Consider the following 17001-nt stretch of genomic DNA (forward strand, 5'->3'; position numbering starts at 1 on the left):
CTATAAAAGGTAAAGGGACCCCTGACCATTAGGTCCAGTCGTGACCGACTCTGGGGTTGCGCGCTCATCTCGCATTATTGGCCGAGGGAGCCGGCGTACAGCTTCCAGGTCATGTGGCCAGCATGACAAAGCCGCTTCTGGCAAACCAGAGCAGCACATGGAAACACCGTTTACCTTCCCGCTGTAGCGGTTCCTATTTATCTACTTGCATTTTGACGTGCTTTCGAACTGCTAGGTTGGCAGGAGCTGGGACCAAGCAACGGGAGCTCACCCCATCACAGGGATTCGAACCGCCGACCTTCTGATCAGCAAGCCCTAGGCTCAGTGGTTTAACCACAGCGCCACCTGGGTATGACTATATCCCCCCACAAAAAAGGGTGTGAGAAGAGTTGGCATTGTTTGTTTGTGGTGGTGTTGTTTTCAGATACTAGTTACAGGCTTTATCAAGTGTGATGGAGTTATGGGATGAAGAATATCAGTCATTTCCCTCAATCTTACAACACCCTACCAATGGCCTACCATCCTACCGACCATTGAAGCCTTTACTCTTGAGAAGGGTGGGAAAGTACTGTGTTGTTGTTTTCTTTCCCCAAACCTGAACCCATTCGTTCCTGAAACTCACCTCCAGAGAGGAGGGAATGTTTGCTTTTTTGAGGAGGAGTGGGAAAATACTGCCTCTTCCTTCTAACCTTCACACAGGGTCACTAGGGTGCTTACGACAGATAGGAAATAATGTATATCCTCTTTCTCCTAAAGGTGAAGAGGATATACATTATTTCCTATCTGTCGTAAGCACCCTAGTAACCCTGTGTGAGGGGGGCGTAGTCAGGTTTTGCCTGTAGTTCGGTATTGTCCCAAAGGAGTGAATAGCGACTATTTACGAATGTTGCTGGTGTTTTGTTTTAAAGCACTCAAACACCTTTGTTAGTAACTTTCTAGGTACATTGTTGATATATCATTACTTAAAAAACAAACAAAAAACATTTGCTCGGGGCAAATAATTTTATATTTTTTCCTTTTCACAGGAAATCAGAAGAACATCCAAAAATTTTTGGTTGTGCCTGACAGGGGTGAAACTTTCCAAGGTGAAGACAACCCAGCTGTGGCACTGAACTATGGGAGCCTCACGTACAAACAGCAGGGCCTGCCTTCTCAACTTGGGCAGAGACCTCTTCTTAATCAACATTTAGGAAGCAAAGAAGCATCTGGCCCCACTGGCCACTGGCTGCAGATGAGTCACACTGCCAGACAAACAGCAACACTGCCAGATAGACAAACAGTACACTGGGGACATGCTGCTCCGACAAACAAGGGATCACAAAAACATTTACTCCAGCAGCCACTGCAGCAAGGAAAACGGGGTGCTTGTGCCGCTGACTGTAGGTCGCCGCTTGGCACGAGTTACAGTACCTTAAGCATACCTCAGTGGGCTTCAAGAGACACAGGTGGCTTTCAAAGTTGTCCAGTGCCACCCACACAGGCCAAGGTTCCAGGTCCCAGGAGGGTAGATATGCCCCCAGATGAAGACTGGCGGCAGAATAGCTATACCTCTCAGCCTGGAGCAAGGAGAGTATTGCCAGTGCACATGATGGATGGAACTTACTCATCTGCTTCTGAAGCGCACCGTAGGATGCTGGCCCGCGCAGCTGCTGCTTCCATGCACAACAGCGGCTGGTGAGGTCTCTTTAACTTCAGAAGATATGCCCCCTTATGAAACAGGTTGTCCGAGCTATAGTTGATAAGACAGCAAGATTTTTTTCAGTCCGTGTCTGTGCCAGTCTTGTCTTTAAAAGTAGCTACACAATAAGTGGAAACTAAATGCACTGTGTTTCTGTACTGCCGAACTGCTGTCCATGGGGAACTTTTTAGAGACTCCATTCTAAGCCTCTCTCCGCAGAAAATGGTTTCAGGCCCACTAGCAATTGGAAGAAGAGCAAGAGCTGCAAATGAAATCGGTTGTTGAAAGCAGGCTGTGTTTTAAAGGACTTGAGTCATGAAAAGCATCGCTACTAATCCCATATGCCAACCCATTATTCAGTTTTGAGTTGTTCTTCTCTGTTAGATGGGGCCTGATAAACTTCCCATGTTCTCTGAAGTTAAAGATTTGGCAGTGCTTATGGGTTAATGAGGCAAAAGTATCCTTCTTTGTGTTGAGATGTTAGGCACAGATGACTGCCGTAGGTGCTAGTGCGGAGCTGGAAAGAAGGCATAGCTCATGTGTAAATCAGGCCTTCTCCCATGTCCTCAAAGCAGACTAACAGTGCTTCAGAAAGCAAAGACTGTTAAGGCTGCACACTTAATTATAACATTGTAAACACAGAATCACTTTAACTATTTTAGGGTCAAACATACTTGCCTTTGTAAGTATTTTTCAAATAAATTTATGAAATAGTTATATTTATTGGGTGGTGTATGAATTGCTCTTTTTGTCTTTCAACCAGGCAATTTTTAAAAACTAACAAACTTGGTATTCTGCAGTTGTTGCACATTCATTAGCTCTTACTTTTGCTTTGCATGTGAGCTGCATATTATGGAAACTATCCCCTATGGCATCTGATACAGGTTCGCTCATGATCCTGTATTTGGAGCAAACCTCTGGAAAGAGGTAGGACTTCCCACTCTATAGGCAGAGGTAAGAGTACCGTGCTGCTACGTTGTTGGCATCCCTCTGTCTGGAGAGACAATGGAGTGTGCCTCCAGGGGTGAAGAGAAACAACTGCATTAGCAGCACTGAAGTGACCTCAGGGCACAAGCCTGGGCAGTTGTCTGGAGGTCTTGGGCTGCCCAGATGACAGGACTCCCCCTCCTCTCTCAGCCTCACTGATGTGGTCCAAAGAGAAGCAGGGCTATATGTTTGACACCAGCTTGGCTGCAGGAGTTGCCAGAAGGGGGCGTACCAAGGCACCATCCACCCATCTTAGGGACTCCAGATTTGCGTGGGATTTATTGCTTAGCCTTTTCTTCTCCCGAAGATGTCCCTAACTCACCAAGGATTTGAGACCCATCAGCTACCCTCACCTGGTTTAGCCAGCCAATCAAAGCCATTTCCAGGGTGTGGCTGCTGCCGCATACTGGCAGCTTCTAGTAGCCACAGGTGAAAGCTGAGTGCAGGGTATGGACCAAAGGTGGACAAATTACCCCAGAAGCTGCACAATATGTCCCCCACCAGAGATACTACCTCTCCCCTAACACCCTATACTTGTGCGTTTATTCTATAAACATCTTAGAAGTTCACCAGTGTGGTTGGATGAAGGCCAGAAGACCCCAAGATCAAATCCCAGCTCAGTCATCAAGTTTGCCAGGCAACTTTTGGCCAATTGGTCTCAGTCTACCCTACTTCATAGGGTTGTTGTGAATATTACATTGAAAGGTGAGGCACATGTATGCTGACCTGAGCTCTTTGGAGGAAAGTGGGGAAGTAATTAAATATAAAAATTAAAAGATAAAACAATTTGTTAACAGGTAAGGAATCTCCATACCATCTGCTGCCTGTCACAGTTAGTCTGAGACTTTATTTGAAGAAAAACTGCTTTCTGCCTGTTAAAGGGGCTGGGCTGGCTACTGACTTCCATATGATCTCCGTTCCTTTTGGGATTTTTTACATTGCCTGTAGCTCCTGCTAAAAGGTAGGTGTGTTGAATTAGTAATTAATTGCTTTTTAAAAATTAGATATTTTGAACTTAGGAGCTAGCTCTACTAGGAGTGTTGGTGTGTGAAAATTTTGAGCTTTGTGAATTGTTCTTCTTTGTCTCATTGCTTGAGTCCTGCAAGCTCCCTAGTGTTCCTTCTAAAGACATATACCATATTGTTATCCTTCTTGACAATTATACTTTTTTTTGCAGTGAAACTTACTAAATGTACAGCTCATTTAACATGATGGTGTGGTTTCTGGGGTTTTTTTGTATGCAGTCTGAGCACTGAGCTGCAGATAATATTTTTACACCTGACCTCGATGTGATATGGTTGCCCATTCAATTTTCAATATTCCTCTGTAGCACTGGCATATGATGTCTCTAGTAACAACCATGCTCAGAGCAACCTTTTAAAAGCTCTCATGTCACCTGCTAGTGGTGATGCAGGAGCAATCAGCTGGAGTGAATTGCCTTGTTACAAAGCTGAATAGAGCACAGCTGTGCCAAAAACAGTCTTACTGGTCTGCAAATCAAGGCCAAAGGCTCATATCAGGGATGTGCGAGCATCATTGTGAACACCGACTTCTGATGTTGCCTCAATTCTGGTGAAAAGTAAGTGCATTGAGTATAAGGTAAAAAAAAGGCTATTCTTTTTTTTTCCTTAGTGGGTGAGGATTCGTGAAGACCCTGGTTTTCTTACATTTTAATACTTTAAAGGTGGTAGAATAAGGTAACAAAAGACAGCACATAAATTAGGTTACAAGGTGGTGATCTATATGCCCTTATGGCATGGCTGGACCCCAGGCTAATATAGAAGGTGCTAGTGAGGGGGACATTGGTTAGCTGAAAAATAAATGCAAATTTGATCACATTTGAATTCCTAAATATTTTAAGTATTTTGTTGCACATGTATGTATGTATGTATGTATGTATGTATGTATGGGGATTCTTCTAACCCCTTCCCCAGATGTGGAGTTTGGGTAACATTTTGACTTGATGATTGCTGTTTCTTCCAGGCTGGAGTGGGTGATTGTGGTTCTCCAGATGTTGGACTTCAACTCCCATTAGATCCCATCAGCTTGGTCTATGGCAGGCACCCCCAAACTGCTGCCCTCAAGGTGTTTTGGCCTACAACTCCCATGATCCCTAGCTAGCAGGACCAGTGGTCGGGGAAGATGGGAATTGTAGTCCAAAACATCTGGCGGGTCGAAGTTTGGGAGTGCCTGGTCTATGGTCAGGGATGTTGCTACAGGCACTATTAAGATGGTTGGGTTATAATTTTAAATAAATTGGAGTGGAGAGAGAAGTATGTGTGTGAAGAGAAAGGTGAGTAAGGAGTGTTTGAAAATGTGGCTTGGGTTAAGGATTCAGCATGTTCTGCGTCGGGTGTAGCGATGTGTATAGATGTTAGGAGACTATATATTTATTAGATGTTTTGCTTCCTCACATTTGTGAGTTCAGCAGAGAGCATCCTTTTGCAGCTTAAAAAGCAACTTAGATAGGCTAGTTTTAGCCTTTCAGTTTAAGTAATGCAGGATGCTTTAAAGCAGACTGGATTCTCCTGATACCCCCCCTTTTTCTCCCCCTTAAAACAATAATCACACAAACAACATTATAAAAGGTAAAAATAGCCTTTACTCAGAGTTTCTGTTGCAGAATAACAGATACAGCAGCTTTGTTCAGGCAGGCTTAAAATGACAATTGAATTAAGCGGTGTCTGAACTACGAAGCTCAGCCATGCAGATTGTTCTCAGCTCTCTGGCTTGTGTTGGGCAAAAAACTTTTTTGCCTGGATTTTCACATTTTGAAACATGGCAACCCTAGGTAAGGAGAATAAATCTCAGAGTTCTCTCTAGCAAACTGGTCCAGGAGCTTCAACTTCTAACACTGCACAGGTAAAACATTCCCTCAAAGGGAATGTTTAAAATGCTGCTTAAAAATTCTTTGTCAATAGCAAATAAAAGCTAGGAAGGATAAATATGCGTAGCATGGAAGTCTAAGCAAGCTAAAGAGAGATCAGTGTTGTTTCATAAAAATCACCTTACGATCCTGAGCGCACATAAAGATATGCAAGGTGAATATATTCTCTTAGATGTAGAACTGGTGCAGAATAATATTCTTGTCGATGTGTAAGGTCTTAATATGGATGACCCTAGACTAGGGATGAGGAACCTCTGCCCCTCCAGAAGTTAATGGACTCCAATTCTTATCAATTCCCCCAGCCAACGCAGCTAGCTGCTGGTTGGTGATGGGTGTTATAGTTTTAAATACTCTATAGCGCCATAGACACCCCCCCCCCACCTCTATTTTAGGCCCTCTTGGATAAGTAACCTGTATCCTAGTCTGAACCAGGACCACCTTCTAGTGTTTTTTTTTTTAAAGCCTGGGTTTGCCAGTCATAAGTCCAGTATAAAAGCCTCTAGGCAGAGTCCTCCCACATCAATGGTGATTTAATATGAAGCTACCAAAAGAGCCTTTTCTTTGGACAATTCACGAATTGTCACATGAAATAATTTATGCAGCATGGTGACACTGGGGAAGTGAGCTTCCTAAATGTTTAAGAACACTTGAAGGCTTTTAAAGGGAACTTATTATAGCTTCTACCTTTGCAAAAAAATAAAGTTGGAATTGAAGTTTCATTCACTTTTTCTTTTCTTTTCTTTTATTATTCTTGCTGGCTGGATTTAGGGAAGCCTCAGCAGTTCCCCTCCACGGGGTACTGAGCTGAGAGGGTGCAAAGCCCATTTAAAAAGCAATTGTGTATGTGTGGAAAATAAGAAATATGGGAGGGCCCTTGGGACTGTGGCTCTCGCCCTTGTTTTATTGCTTGGGGGAGTTTCGACACTCTTCACGCTTTTTTTAAAAAACACTTTTGTGAGCCGCCTTGCAACCGTCCAATATCAATACCGCTATGGGGGTGCAGTTAATATGCCACAAACTAATATTCCTACTGAGAGGAATAGACTCTTTAAAAAAAAGAAAGGGGGAAAGAAAAGCATTTAGGAAGCAGCCTCATTTACATGAGGAGCCTTTAATTATGGCGTCTCAGCTGAGCAGTTCTGAGGCGCCCCCTTAAGCCTCCTCGTGGCGGGGGCGGCGGGGAATTGCGGGCGCAGTGCATGCCGGTCCCGAGGCGGGCTTCACCCGCCGCCTCGTCACTCGCGCTCGCGCTCTCTCTCTCCCTCAGCGGCTATTCCGCCGCCATGTTGCATTGGGCCCTGGCTGCTGCCGCCCGCCCCTAGTGTCTCGCCGCCCGCCCCTCGCCCTCGCGCTGGCCGGGCCTCGGCGGGAGGCGGATAAAGAGAACCGCAGTCGGGGCGGGGGGCGGCCGGGGCGGGTAGAGACGCTGAGGGAGCTGCCGTTGCCGCTCCTGCTCTCGCCGCCCGCGCCATGTCCGGCAAGGAGGGGACTCGGGTTGCGCTGGCGACGCCTCACGGTACCTGTGAGCGGACCGTCAAGGGTGAGTGACAGGCCCGGCCCGGCCCGGCCGCCTCGCTAGGCCCGCCTCCTGGGGCTGGGCGATCCCGCGCCTCGCCCGTCAGTTCCCCTCGCTCTGCGTGTGTATGTGGGGAGTTCATACGTGCTGCGGGTGCGGGCCTGAGAGGCGGGTGCTGCTCGCGTCCTCATGCCCGCTTCCTCACCCGAGGGAGGGAAGAGCGCCTTGGCTGCTTGTTTGTATGGCGCCTGCCTGCGAACGTGGTTGTGTGGTGGACGTCCATCGGGATGCCGGGGCGGGTGGGGGGATTTTTCTGTGGTGAGCTACGGATGTTGTAGTTGTTTCCTTTATGCAGCGAAGGTGTGGGTTGGGTTTTGTTTGGTAGTCCTCCGAACAACCCTCGAGTTGGGCTAAGAGAGAGTTTGTGGGGTTGCCTCCCCCCACCTGAAATTTCGCAGGGATTTGCCTATTTGAATCATGGGTTTTCTGATTTGTGTTTTTTTCCAAGACAGGGAAACAAAAAGGGGTGAGATGGAAGGGAAATACAGTACATTGACGGTTCCAGCTGGTATCGCACAGCTGTTCTCTGTCCAGGGCAATCTATTTAAAATGTATTACAATCATTATGTATTTAATTTATACCTTGCCTTTCCCCCTGATGAGCACTCAAGGCAGCTTACAGATAAAAAGAACCACTAGGAACATGATTAATATTATTATTGAAAAGCTTTTCCTTGTCAAAGGCAGTATAGTAGAATGAAATATTATTATCTATATATTTATACCCCAACTTTCCCCCTGATTGGGACTCATGGTAGCTTACAGATACGGTAAAAACACAAACTGCTAAAAACATCATCATCGTCAAAATACAGAGTGATTTACTATATATATATATATATATATATATATACATACATAACGTAGTAACAAACAAAAAAACAATAACACTGTTCCCCCCCAGACTTTTTAATTAGCCAAAGGCCTGGGAGAAGATCATTTTTTGCCTCCCTCAGGGGCCACAACAGAAAAGACCTGTTCTTTTGTTATCACCCTCCCAACCTCATGGAAGGGGGCACGCGAAGGAGGAGTTCAGGTGTTGATCACAGGGTCCAGGTTGGTTCATATGGGGAGAGATAGTAATGTAGAAAAAAATCATTAACATACAGTTAAACTTTAACAGAATTAAAACTATATATATATATATATAAAAAATATGTATAAAACACTGACAATTACAATAAAAACAGTGCAGCACCAGTCCTTTCATAAAATGCCATAAGGTCACCAAATGAATGAGTTGGATTATGTAGAAGGAGACACTCAGTATTCATTGCCATATAAATCACCAACAACCTGTTAAACTTGGCTTGGTAGTTCAGTTGAGCACATGTGTGTTATGTGCACAGTAGAATGTACCACTGAGCATCCTATCCACTGTGTTTTGCACTAGCTGCAGATTCTGAATACAGTGGTACCTCTACTTACGAATTTAATGCGTTCTGAATGCACATTTGTAAGTCGAAAAAAATTGTAAGTCGAATCCCATAGGAATGCATTGGGAGAAAAAATTAGTAAGTCGAAGCAACCCTATCTAAACCGCATCCAAGATGGCGGACGGAGCTCCGTTCGTAAGTAGAGTTATTCGTAAGTAGAGGTACCACTGTAAACTGTAAGGACAGCCCTACATATAGTGCAGTTTGGTGATTCAGCAATATAAAAATAGCAGAGGTAAATAATAAGATGAAATAAAATAAATAATTTAATATGGAGGCTACTGTATCGAAACTGTCTCTGTTCAGGAAAGGGTTCAGCAGCCAAAAATTGGGTGTTTTTGGTGGTAGAGTGTCAAGACACATTACATTCATTCTACACCAAGTGGACTGGTTGACACTGCTTCCAGGTCCAGTTTCCTATCCTGATTTTTAAAAACTTTTATGTACTGCCTTTATGCCTATGAATCTGTGGCTTAAAACTGCCTTTGCAGGCTTGCTCCTTCCATACCATCAGCTCCCATAAACAATCCGGCCGCCAAATTTTGCATGAGCTGCAGATTCTGAACTACCTTTAAAGGCAGCCAATGCACTGCAGTAGTCCAAACTAGGGTTACCAGTGCACAGGCAACAGAAGTTAGGCTGCCCCTGTTCAGATACAGCTAGGCCACCAGTTGAAGGCTCAAGCAACATAATTTATCCAGAATTACCCCCCCCCCCCAAAAAAAACCTATGCATTCCCTCCTTCCAAGAAAGTATATATGTAGTATTCAGCCTTGATTGTTGTAAATCTTAGATTTATTTCAACACCATCATCTTGAAATCAGAAACACTATGTCTGATCTTGCTCTAGATGTAGTTTTGTCATTCTAAAATCAGTTGATAAGAAATGTAGTATAACATAATTTGGTTACAATTCCTGAAACTTGAGTTCTTTGCATGGTTTAGGAGTGGCTCTGGGAGAGAGCAGAGCTTTTGCCATGAATGACTGTTTAGCAAGTGGAAATTAACAATCTGACAGACATTTTATTTGTAATCTCTTATTTGTTTTTTCTGTGAGTCAGTGGCCCTTAAAAACAATTCAAATATTTCCCACCCCTGCCTTATACTTACCATAGTAAAAAGACCCAGACATGGATTAGTCTCCTAACCTGGTTACCATCTTCCCCACTATGGGGAGAGCTAATTTACCTATAAATTGGTATGTGCAAATGTGTATCCTCTTTTGGGAGAGGCAATACATATATTGTGTACTGGGCCCAAAGAACTCTGTTGGTACACTGATCCCTCTTGTGTGCCCCAAAACCTGCCCCCTCAGACAACCCCTCAGATGTGGGCAGGGCAGCAGGACCAGACCTTTGTACTCGTAAGGCTTGTTCACATTGCTGAGGCAACAGCTCTCCTTGTGGGAAGATTCTCTAGCCACCACCTTCAGGAGTGTGCTGTCCAAGGTCCTGACAGCCCCTTCCTTACCTGTTGTGACCCTGCCTTGCTTTGCCTGCTGTGACTGAAGGGCAATCTGAGCCTTCAGTCTGCTTTACTGGATGGGGTTTGGTGTCCCTCTGCTGAGCCCTGCTTGGATCTACCAACAAAGAGCAAATATCCAAATGGGGAAAAGTTGCTACCAGCACCACTGTCATTACCGTAATTCCCACCCCATGTCCTTCCTTTTCACCTAGGGAGATTAAGCCCTCACTTACAGTGCTGAGTGCGGCAGCAGCACACCTGCCATTTACCACTTCACAGGGACTATCCCAGTCAATTAGACAAAAATAAGTTAAAACAATCTCCTTTAAGGAACAAAACAAGTCAGAAGGTGGGGTGGGTGCCCTTGCGGCATTCTCCTTTGGTGTCATCCCTTTGGGATTAGCCCACTGGCACTGGCCTGTCACATTGCAGCATGTTGCTTTTAAGCCCCATGGGCAAGAAATTAAGCCAGAGTTAATTTTTACTGTCATATCTCCATTTGGTACTGCCATAACCATGGAGCTTCACAAATGGTTGAGGAGAGGTGATGATAATATTCTGTGTCCGCTGCCCCTTTCCTCCACACTGTCCAGCACAAACACAGAAAAAAGCGCAGAGTTTGTGACTTTCTACACCAAACCATAGCTTGCGCTAACCACAGCAGCTTAGAACCCAAACTGTGTCCTGAGCTTCCCAAAGTAGCTGGTTTATAATTGCTTTTCTGTTTCCAGTTTCATTGTCAGGTTTTTTTGTTTTGTTTACTCCAGTCCTTATGGTGAAACAGCCTGTGGAGGTAGATTATAATTATGACTTTGTTTAACTGAATTCAGACATCACACCAGTTCACATTTAGCACAAACTGTGGTTTTTCGGTTCACACAGCTCCTCAAACTGCTTAATGAACTTTAGTTTGGCATTATGTCTGAACTGAACCATACTCTTGTGCTCTAGACTAAAAAGGGAACCAGGAAAGGAATGTACAAGTTGCTACAGTCACAAGATGTAGGGAATATGTTTATTTCAAACACCCTTTTATTTCTCTAATAATAGTGACTGCTACTTTTTCAGTGTGGAATACTAAATCAATGCACATGCATTTCTGAAACTGAATGGCCTTGCCCTCACTGCCAAGGAAATTAAACCCTGTAATGTATTCTATCCTCACACATTCAGCCCCCTCATTTTCCTAGTACTGTATACATACATAAATAACCAAGCCAACTGTGTTTCTTTCTTCCTCTTTTTTTTCACTTTTTTGTCTGTCTTGGATCAAAATGGTGCTCAGAGCTTTTTTCTAGTCACTGATTGTAAGTAATATTTGTGGTATTTCATTTTCAGCTGTCCCTTTTCCACCAACACACCGATTAACATCAGAAGAAGTGTTTGATGCAGCTGGAAAACCTCGGGTTGATATTTTGAAAAACCACCTAATAAAAGAAGGTCGGGTAGATGAAGAAATTGCACTAAGAATAATCAATGATGGTGCTGCAATTTTAAGAAGAGAGAAAACCATGATAGAAGTTGAAGCTCCTATTACAGGTGCAAGCTCTGGCTAACTGTTGCCACTTTTAATGTCATAAATGTATGGAATGAGGTTTCAGTACCTTTGGAAATAAAATAATTTAGGTAGAAAGATTGACGGCATAGAATTTTCGCATGAATGGTAAAGAAAAGAAAAAGGGATTATACTCTATTAGCTTTGAAATATACTGGGGTAGTGATGTCATTGATAAGCCTTGAGCACCTGTCCTCCCACTTTTTCTTCCTCACTTGCTACAATTGCAAGGAGTTGATTTTTTTTTTACTTTTGCTTTCAATTGACTACAGTTTAACATTACATCAGAACATAAACCATTTAGTACAGTACTAGCTATGATTTGCGGCCAGGTGGGGGGAATATTCATAATCTCTGGTTGGAAGTTGGCTTGTTTCAAACAAATCATAGTTCATATTAACCACAGTTTGTTGGGTTCAGATGCAATGAAAAGCTGCAGTTAAAATGGCATTGTATCTAATCTCCTTGCTGCTGTGCTAAAGGAGGAAGCAGAGGGTGAGTGTGCAAGTCTCAGACTTGTCTCATATCATTCTTGTCATTATACAAATCATGATTTATTGTGATGTTTGAACCAGCTCACTGTACCTTGGATGAAGCTTTGCTTTTCAGCTTGCTAAAAAAATACAATTTAATGGTCCAGTGGAAACTTGAACAACATAGCTGCCAAGTTTTCCCTTTTCTCGCGAGGAAGCCTATTCAGCATAAGGGAAAATCCCTTAAAAAAGGGATAACTTGGCAGCTATGTTAAACAAGTCTTTCTGAAATTTTTAATTTGCTTAATGATTTTAGTAGTGATATAATTTACACTTCTGAAATTGAAAACATTGAAATTTTATCTAAGGCTTGGTTTGGTCATTTATAAGTTTGGTTATGTATCAAGTTTTGCTTTTCATTTTTATTTTATTTTATTTTATTTTATTTTCAGGGAGGCAGGATTAAATACTTTAGATTTCTTAATTGTAGAGTTTTAGCATTTCCCAAAACACATTGGACTTCATAGAATAAATAACATATTTATGCACCCTTATATTGTCATGCTTTTAGACTTTTGCATCATTTGCTTTTGCTACACATAAAATACCCATCACTTTATGTGCAAAGATGATGGTGCCTTGTGACAAGGAATGCACAAGCATTTCTGCTGCTTATCTGAAAGAGACCAAGCAAAGAGACCAATTATATCCAAATGAATGTTTCCCTTCCTTTGTGAATGTTCACTAAGTCTTGAATTTTTGTTTAGTGTTTCATTAGTGAGTGACCACACGCAGGTGGCGCTGTAGGCTAAACCACTGAGCCTAGGGCTTGCCGATCAGAAGGACGGCAGTTCGAATTCCCGCGACGGGGTAAGCTCCTGTTGCTCGTTCCCAGTTCCTGCCCACCTAACAGTTTGAAAGCACGTCAAAGTGCAAGTAGATAAATAGGTACCGCTACAGTGGGAAGGTAGCGGCATTTCCGTGTGCTGCTCTGGTGACTTTTCTTGGTGAGGATTGAGATTACTAGTGGGAAACTGATGGATGTGCATCATTTCTGCCTGGGATGAAGGCCCTCGGACACGGCTGGGACATGGACACTGCCTACCACCTCTCCAACCTTACTTTAGGTCCTGGACAGAACAGAGAGATCTTGGGGCAGGGAAGGGGGGGGAGGTGGTACTCGCAGGATCAATGTGATCATGCACCCTGCATGCAGCAAAGCTCCCAGGGAGAAATTATGTGCATAGCATCACTTTCCTTACGGGGATTTTGGAACTGGTAGTTAAGAGTTTGTGCCAGGAAAAGCCACTCTACCAGGGCTTTCATCATTCCCCCCACAATCCTCCCCCCCCCCGAAGATTAGTTACTGGTCTTTGGGGCAAGGAAAGGGGGAACACTTGATGGTGCTTACTGAGTCAAAGCAAGGACAGATTGCCCTTTCAGCAGGCTGTGAACACAAGCATTCAGGCTGGGGCGCTGCTCACTTTTGCAAGTACTCCTAGCATCTTGAAGATTGAATTGGCATGATTTTTCATAGACCAGAGGTTAACTAATTAATTAATTAGATGGTAGATTAATTTGGAAAGCTGGTAGATACATAGGCAGTGGAGGTTGCATCATAAATAAAATGAGTTCATTAGCAAATTTGACAATGTTTATTTCCTTTTAAATTAAGACGTTTGTATATTTCAGAATATAGCTTTATTCTTGAACACCTAGAACTGGTAGGTATTAGTAATCTACTGGTTACTGCAAGATGATAATAGGGGGGGGGAAATTGGAAGAGTTGGCAGGTGTAATTGGTGATTAAAATAAATCATGTCAAATGGCTACAGAAAGTTGATATGATTAATTCTTTGCTGGAAAGAAAGGCTACCTTTTAATATTTTGGAACTGGACAAAACACTGGAAAATATTGCATAAGAAATATTGGTTCTGAAAAGAGATGGGTTTTTGTGCTTTATTTTTTAATATAAGAATTGCTTTAAAGTTTTAGATTTGGATATTTGAATAGTATGACATCAAAAATGTGAAGGTTAATTTCTTCTGCAGTTCTCTTCTGCATTTTTAAAATATTGTATTATAAATTTATTACTGTTCAATGCAAGTTAAATACTATCGGCTTAACTGGTGTTCTGACTGACCTTATTCATGATTCATTTCTTGGAAATTAACTTTGCCCCCTGATGCATGTGTTACTCAATTAACAACAGGTAGGTCTTTCCTCAGTTAGCAGCCTTATGTCCAACTTCCCAGATTAAGAGTTCCTTTCTTTGATAAAGCAGATGGTTCTCTGCTTGCTACACAGATGCTAGACCTTTTAAGAGCGGTTTTAAATCAGTTTTTACTTTGAAGTCTTTCTGTCCCTTTATCTTTATGAAAAAATTCCCCTATCCCTCAGGAGATAGTGCTCTTTTTACTTTCAGGCTGAGACTTTTTCAGCTAAAGAGAATCCGCTTTCTGAATGCATTGCAGCTGGAATATCATACTTTTGACTGGTTTCCATATATAGTGTGTCTACCTCCATTGTGTGTGTATGTGTTTCTCTCCCCCCCCCCAAAAAAAAAACCAAAAAAAGTATCTATCTATCTGGGATCGTAGCCCCAGAGAATTCTACAGCAGCATTAGGAAAAAAACTGGGAGCCAAATACACAATGCCTTCTATTAAGTCAAGTATGTTTTCCTATCTACCACCATTGAGGGTAGAGCTGCATGGTGAACACCACAGGGAACATTCAGTCAGACTTGGCTGTGGAATGGGATAAATTTCGTGGTCACTCAGAAAACAAGTCCATATGGGAAACTCTGTTTCACACTACCTTGTTAAACAGAGTAAATGCATGAAATGTCATGTGCCAGAGTTGGTTGCCTCCAGGACTATATGCCATTGGTGTGTGAACACTTCCACCCAGTACCATGTTGTCATGGGAGAAGTGAAAATTACATGCAGAAATAGTTAGCAGGAAGAAGAGGGGATGTAAGGACAAAAAATGAAAGGAAAATTAGGAAAAAGAAGAAAGGTCAACATGAGGAAGAGATTGGAGCAAAAGTTATGGTAAAAAATGAATGGAACAATAGCAAGTGATAAATTAATGAGGAAAAAGAGGACAAGTTTGCTTGAATACAATTTACGATTCTAGTTCTGCCATAATCTAGACTTGAGAAAGTTCAAATAACTTTAGTCTTCCTTTAGGGAAGCTGGCAATAAAAATGTTTGATAGCTTCTAGGGTATGCAGATAACCTACTGAATAGCTCTGAACAGTTTATATGTTCCTAACACTTGAACATTCTTGGTGGCACCTGACACTGCAAATATTTTTTCCCCAGTCCTATTAATCTGAGTGTGAACAGTAGCTGAAAAGCAGATGGTGCAAGATTGGTGTTGGGGTGGGAAGTCATTGCTACTTAAAATTAAGATGCAATGACTAGATTCTTGACCTGAAATTCTGATTGAATCAAGTTTGGGTGGTTTCCCCACCAGTAGAACTTCATCATGGTTTTTTAATCAGCAGCATTTTTATTGCAGTGTGTGGTGACATTCATGGCCAATTCTTTGACCTAATGAAGCTATTTGAAGTGGGAGGATCACCTGCTAACACAAGATACCTGTTCCTTGGTGACTATGTAGACAGAGGATATTTTAGCATAGAGGTAATTGAATGTGTGTGTCCTGATGTTAATATCAACAATGGTTTTCCCATTTATTTGCTATAGTAACTGTTTCACCGTGGTAAGATGTATGTTTCTTCTTCTCTGAAGGAGGTGATGATAAAACTGCTATTAAAAAAGCTGAGTCTAGATTCCTCAGCTTTGGAAAATTACTGTCCCATTTCAGGCTTACTGTTGCTCAGCAAGGTCCTAGAGTGAGTGAAGTCTTGTCAGCATCAGGCAGTTTGGAGGACGCTAGTTATTTAGAACTGCTCCATTTTTTTTCTTTTGCCTGGATTCAAGATGGAAACTGTTTTGTTTGTCCTGGTGGGTAACTTATCCTGAGATCACTGAAAATATGACCCCACTGGTTCTTCTGGGCCTCAGGGCGGCTTCCAATAACATAACAATAACATCAACCATATTATGTGCCTACACCCTTTATTAGCCTTACTTTGGTTTGTAATTTTTTCCACAATCACAATCTTTCACATATTGCTACACCATAAGGCAGTGTTTGGGTCTGCTAGAAGTTCCCATATGCTAAAGGACTTCTGTTCCTCCTCTTGACCACTGACATTTGGAGTGCCTCGGGGCTCTGTTTTGCTCCCATGCTTTTCATAATCTACATGGAATTGTTGGGAGAACTAGTGTAGAGATTTGGGCCGCAGTGTCATCAGTATGCAGATAAGACACAGCTCTTCTTGTTTCTGTAATCTAATCTCAAGGAGGCGATGGAAGTTCTGAACAGGTGTCTAGAGGCAGTTCTGGGATGGATGAGAACAAGACAGATTAAGCTTAATCCTGACAAGATGGAAATTTGGCAGGTTGGGAAACTGCTGATCTGGATGGATGTGTGCAGTCTGTTTTAGAGATGATTGCACTCCCCCTGGAAAATGAGGTAGACCGTCTGGGTTTGCTTCTGTGCTTGGCACTCTTGATGAGGGCACTGGTGGCCAGAACTGCTTTTCATCAGCATTGGCTAATTTTCTAGCTATCACCCTATCTGGAGAAAGTAGCTTGCCTTAGTGGCACGTGCACTGCTTAGATCCAGGCTGGATTACTAATGTGTTCTATGTGAGGCTACCTTTAAAGATGGTTTGGAAATGCTGGTGCAGAATGCAGCAGCAAGAATGCTTATATGGGCCCAAGCAGGTGCAGAATGCAGCATCAAGAATGCTTACTTATATGGGCCCAAGCAGCTGGAACACATTGCACCAATTCTGTACCAGTGGTTGCCTGCTGGTTTCGTGGCCCAACTTAAATTTGAAGCTGATAGGTTTCAAATTTGATTTG

The 17001-nt window shown here is 42.8% G+C and overlaps 2 protein-coding genes across 19 annotated transcripts in view; both read left to right on the top strand.

Moving 5' to 3' along the window:
* Positions 1 to 5988, top strand: part of USP54 (ubiquitin specific peptidase 54) — a 93818-nt gene extending 87830 nt beyond the window's left edge. For 6 of the 8 annotated variants that reach the window (XM_035137683.2, XM_035137682.2, XM_035137684.2 and 3 more), the window contains one exon: positions 1026 to 5987. In XM_035137683.2, the coding sequence (XP_034993574.1) occupies positions 1026 to 1678 (653 nt within the window). In that variant the 3' untranslated portion in view covers positions 1679 to 5987. Of the gene's footprint in view, positions 1 to 1025 lie in introns of all 8 variants that reach the window. The other 2 variants (XR_009557644.1, XM_060275069.1) reach the window with 2 other exon arrangements.
* A 722-nt stretch (positions 5989 to 6710) lies between these two features.
* PPP3CB (protein phosphatase 3 catalytic subunit beta) overlaps positions 6711 to 17001 on the top strand; it is a 37471-nt gene continuing 27180 nt past the window's right edge. For 3 of the 11 annotated variants that reach the window (XR_004693879.2, XR_004693880.2, XM_035137695.2), the window contains exons 1-3: positions 6711 to 7092; positions 11367 to 11567; positions 15584 to 15708. Coding sequence is in view for 9 of the 11 variants with exons in the window: in XM_035137695.2 (XP_034993586.1) it covers positions 7023 to 7092; positions 11367 to 11567; positions 15584 to 15708 (396 nt within the window). In the remaining 2 variants the exon portion in view is untranslated. The other 8 variants (XM_060275071.1, XM_035137694.2, XM_035137689.2 and 5 more) reach the window with 7 other exon arrangements.

The sequence above is a fragment of the Zootoca vivipara genome, chromosome 5, assembly GCF_963506605.1.
Source record: "Zootoca vivipara chromosome 5, rZooViv1.1, whole genome shotgun sequence".
In the NCBI taxonomy this organism is placed as follows: Eukaryota; Metazoa; Chordata; class Lepidosauria; order Squamata; family Lacertidae; genus Zootoca; species Zootoca vivipara.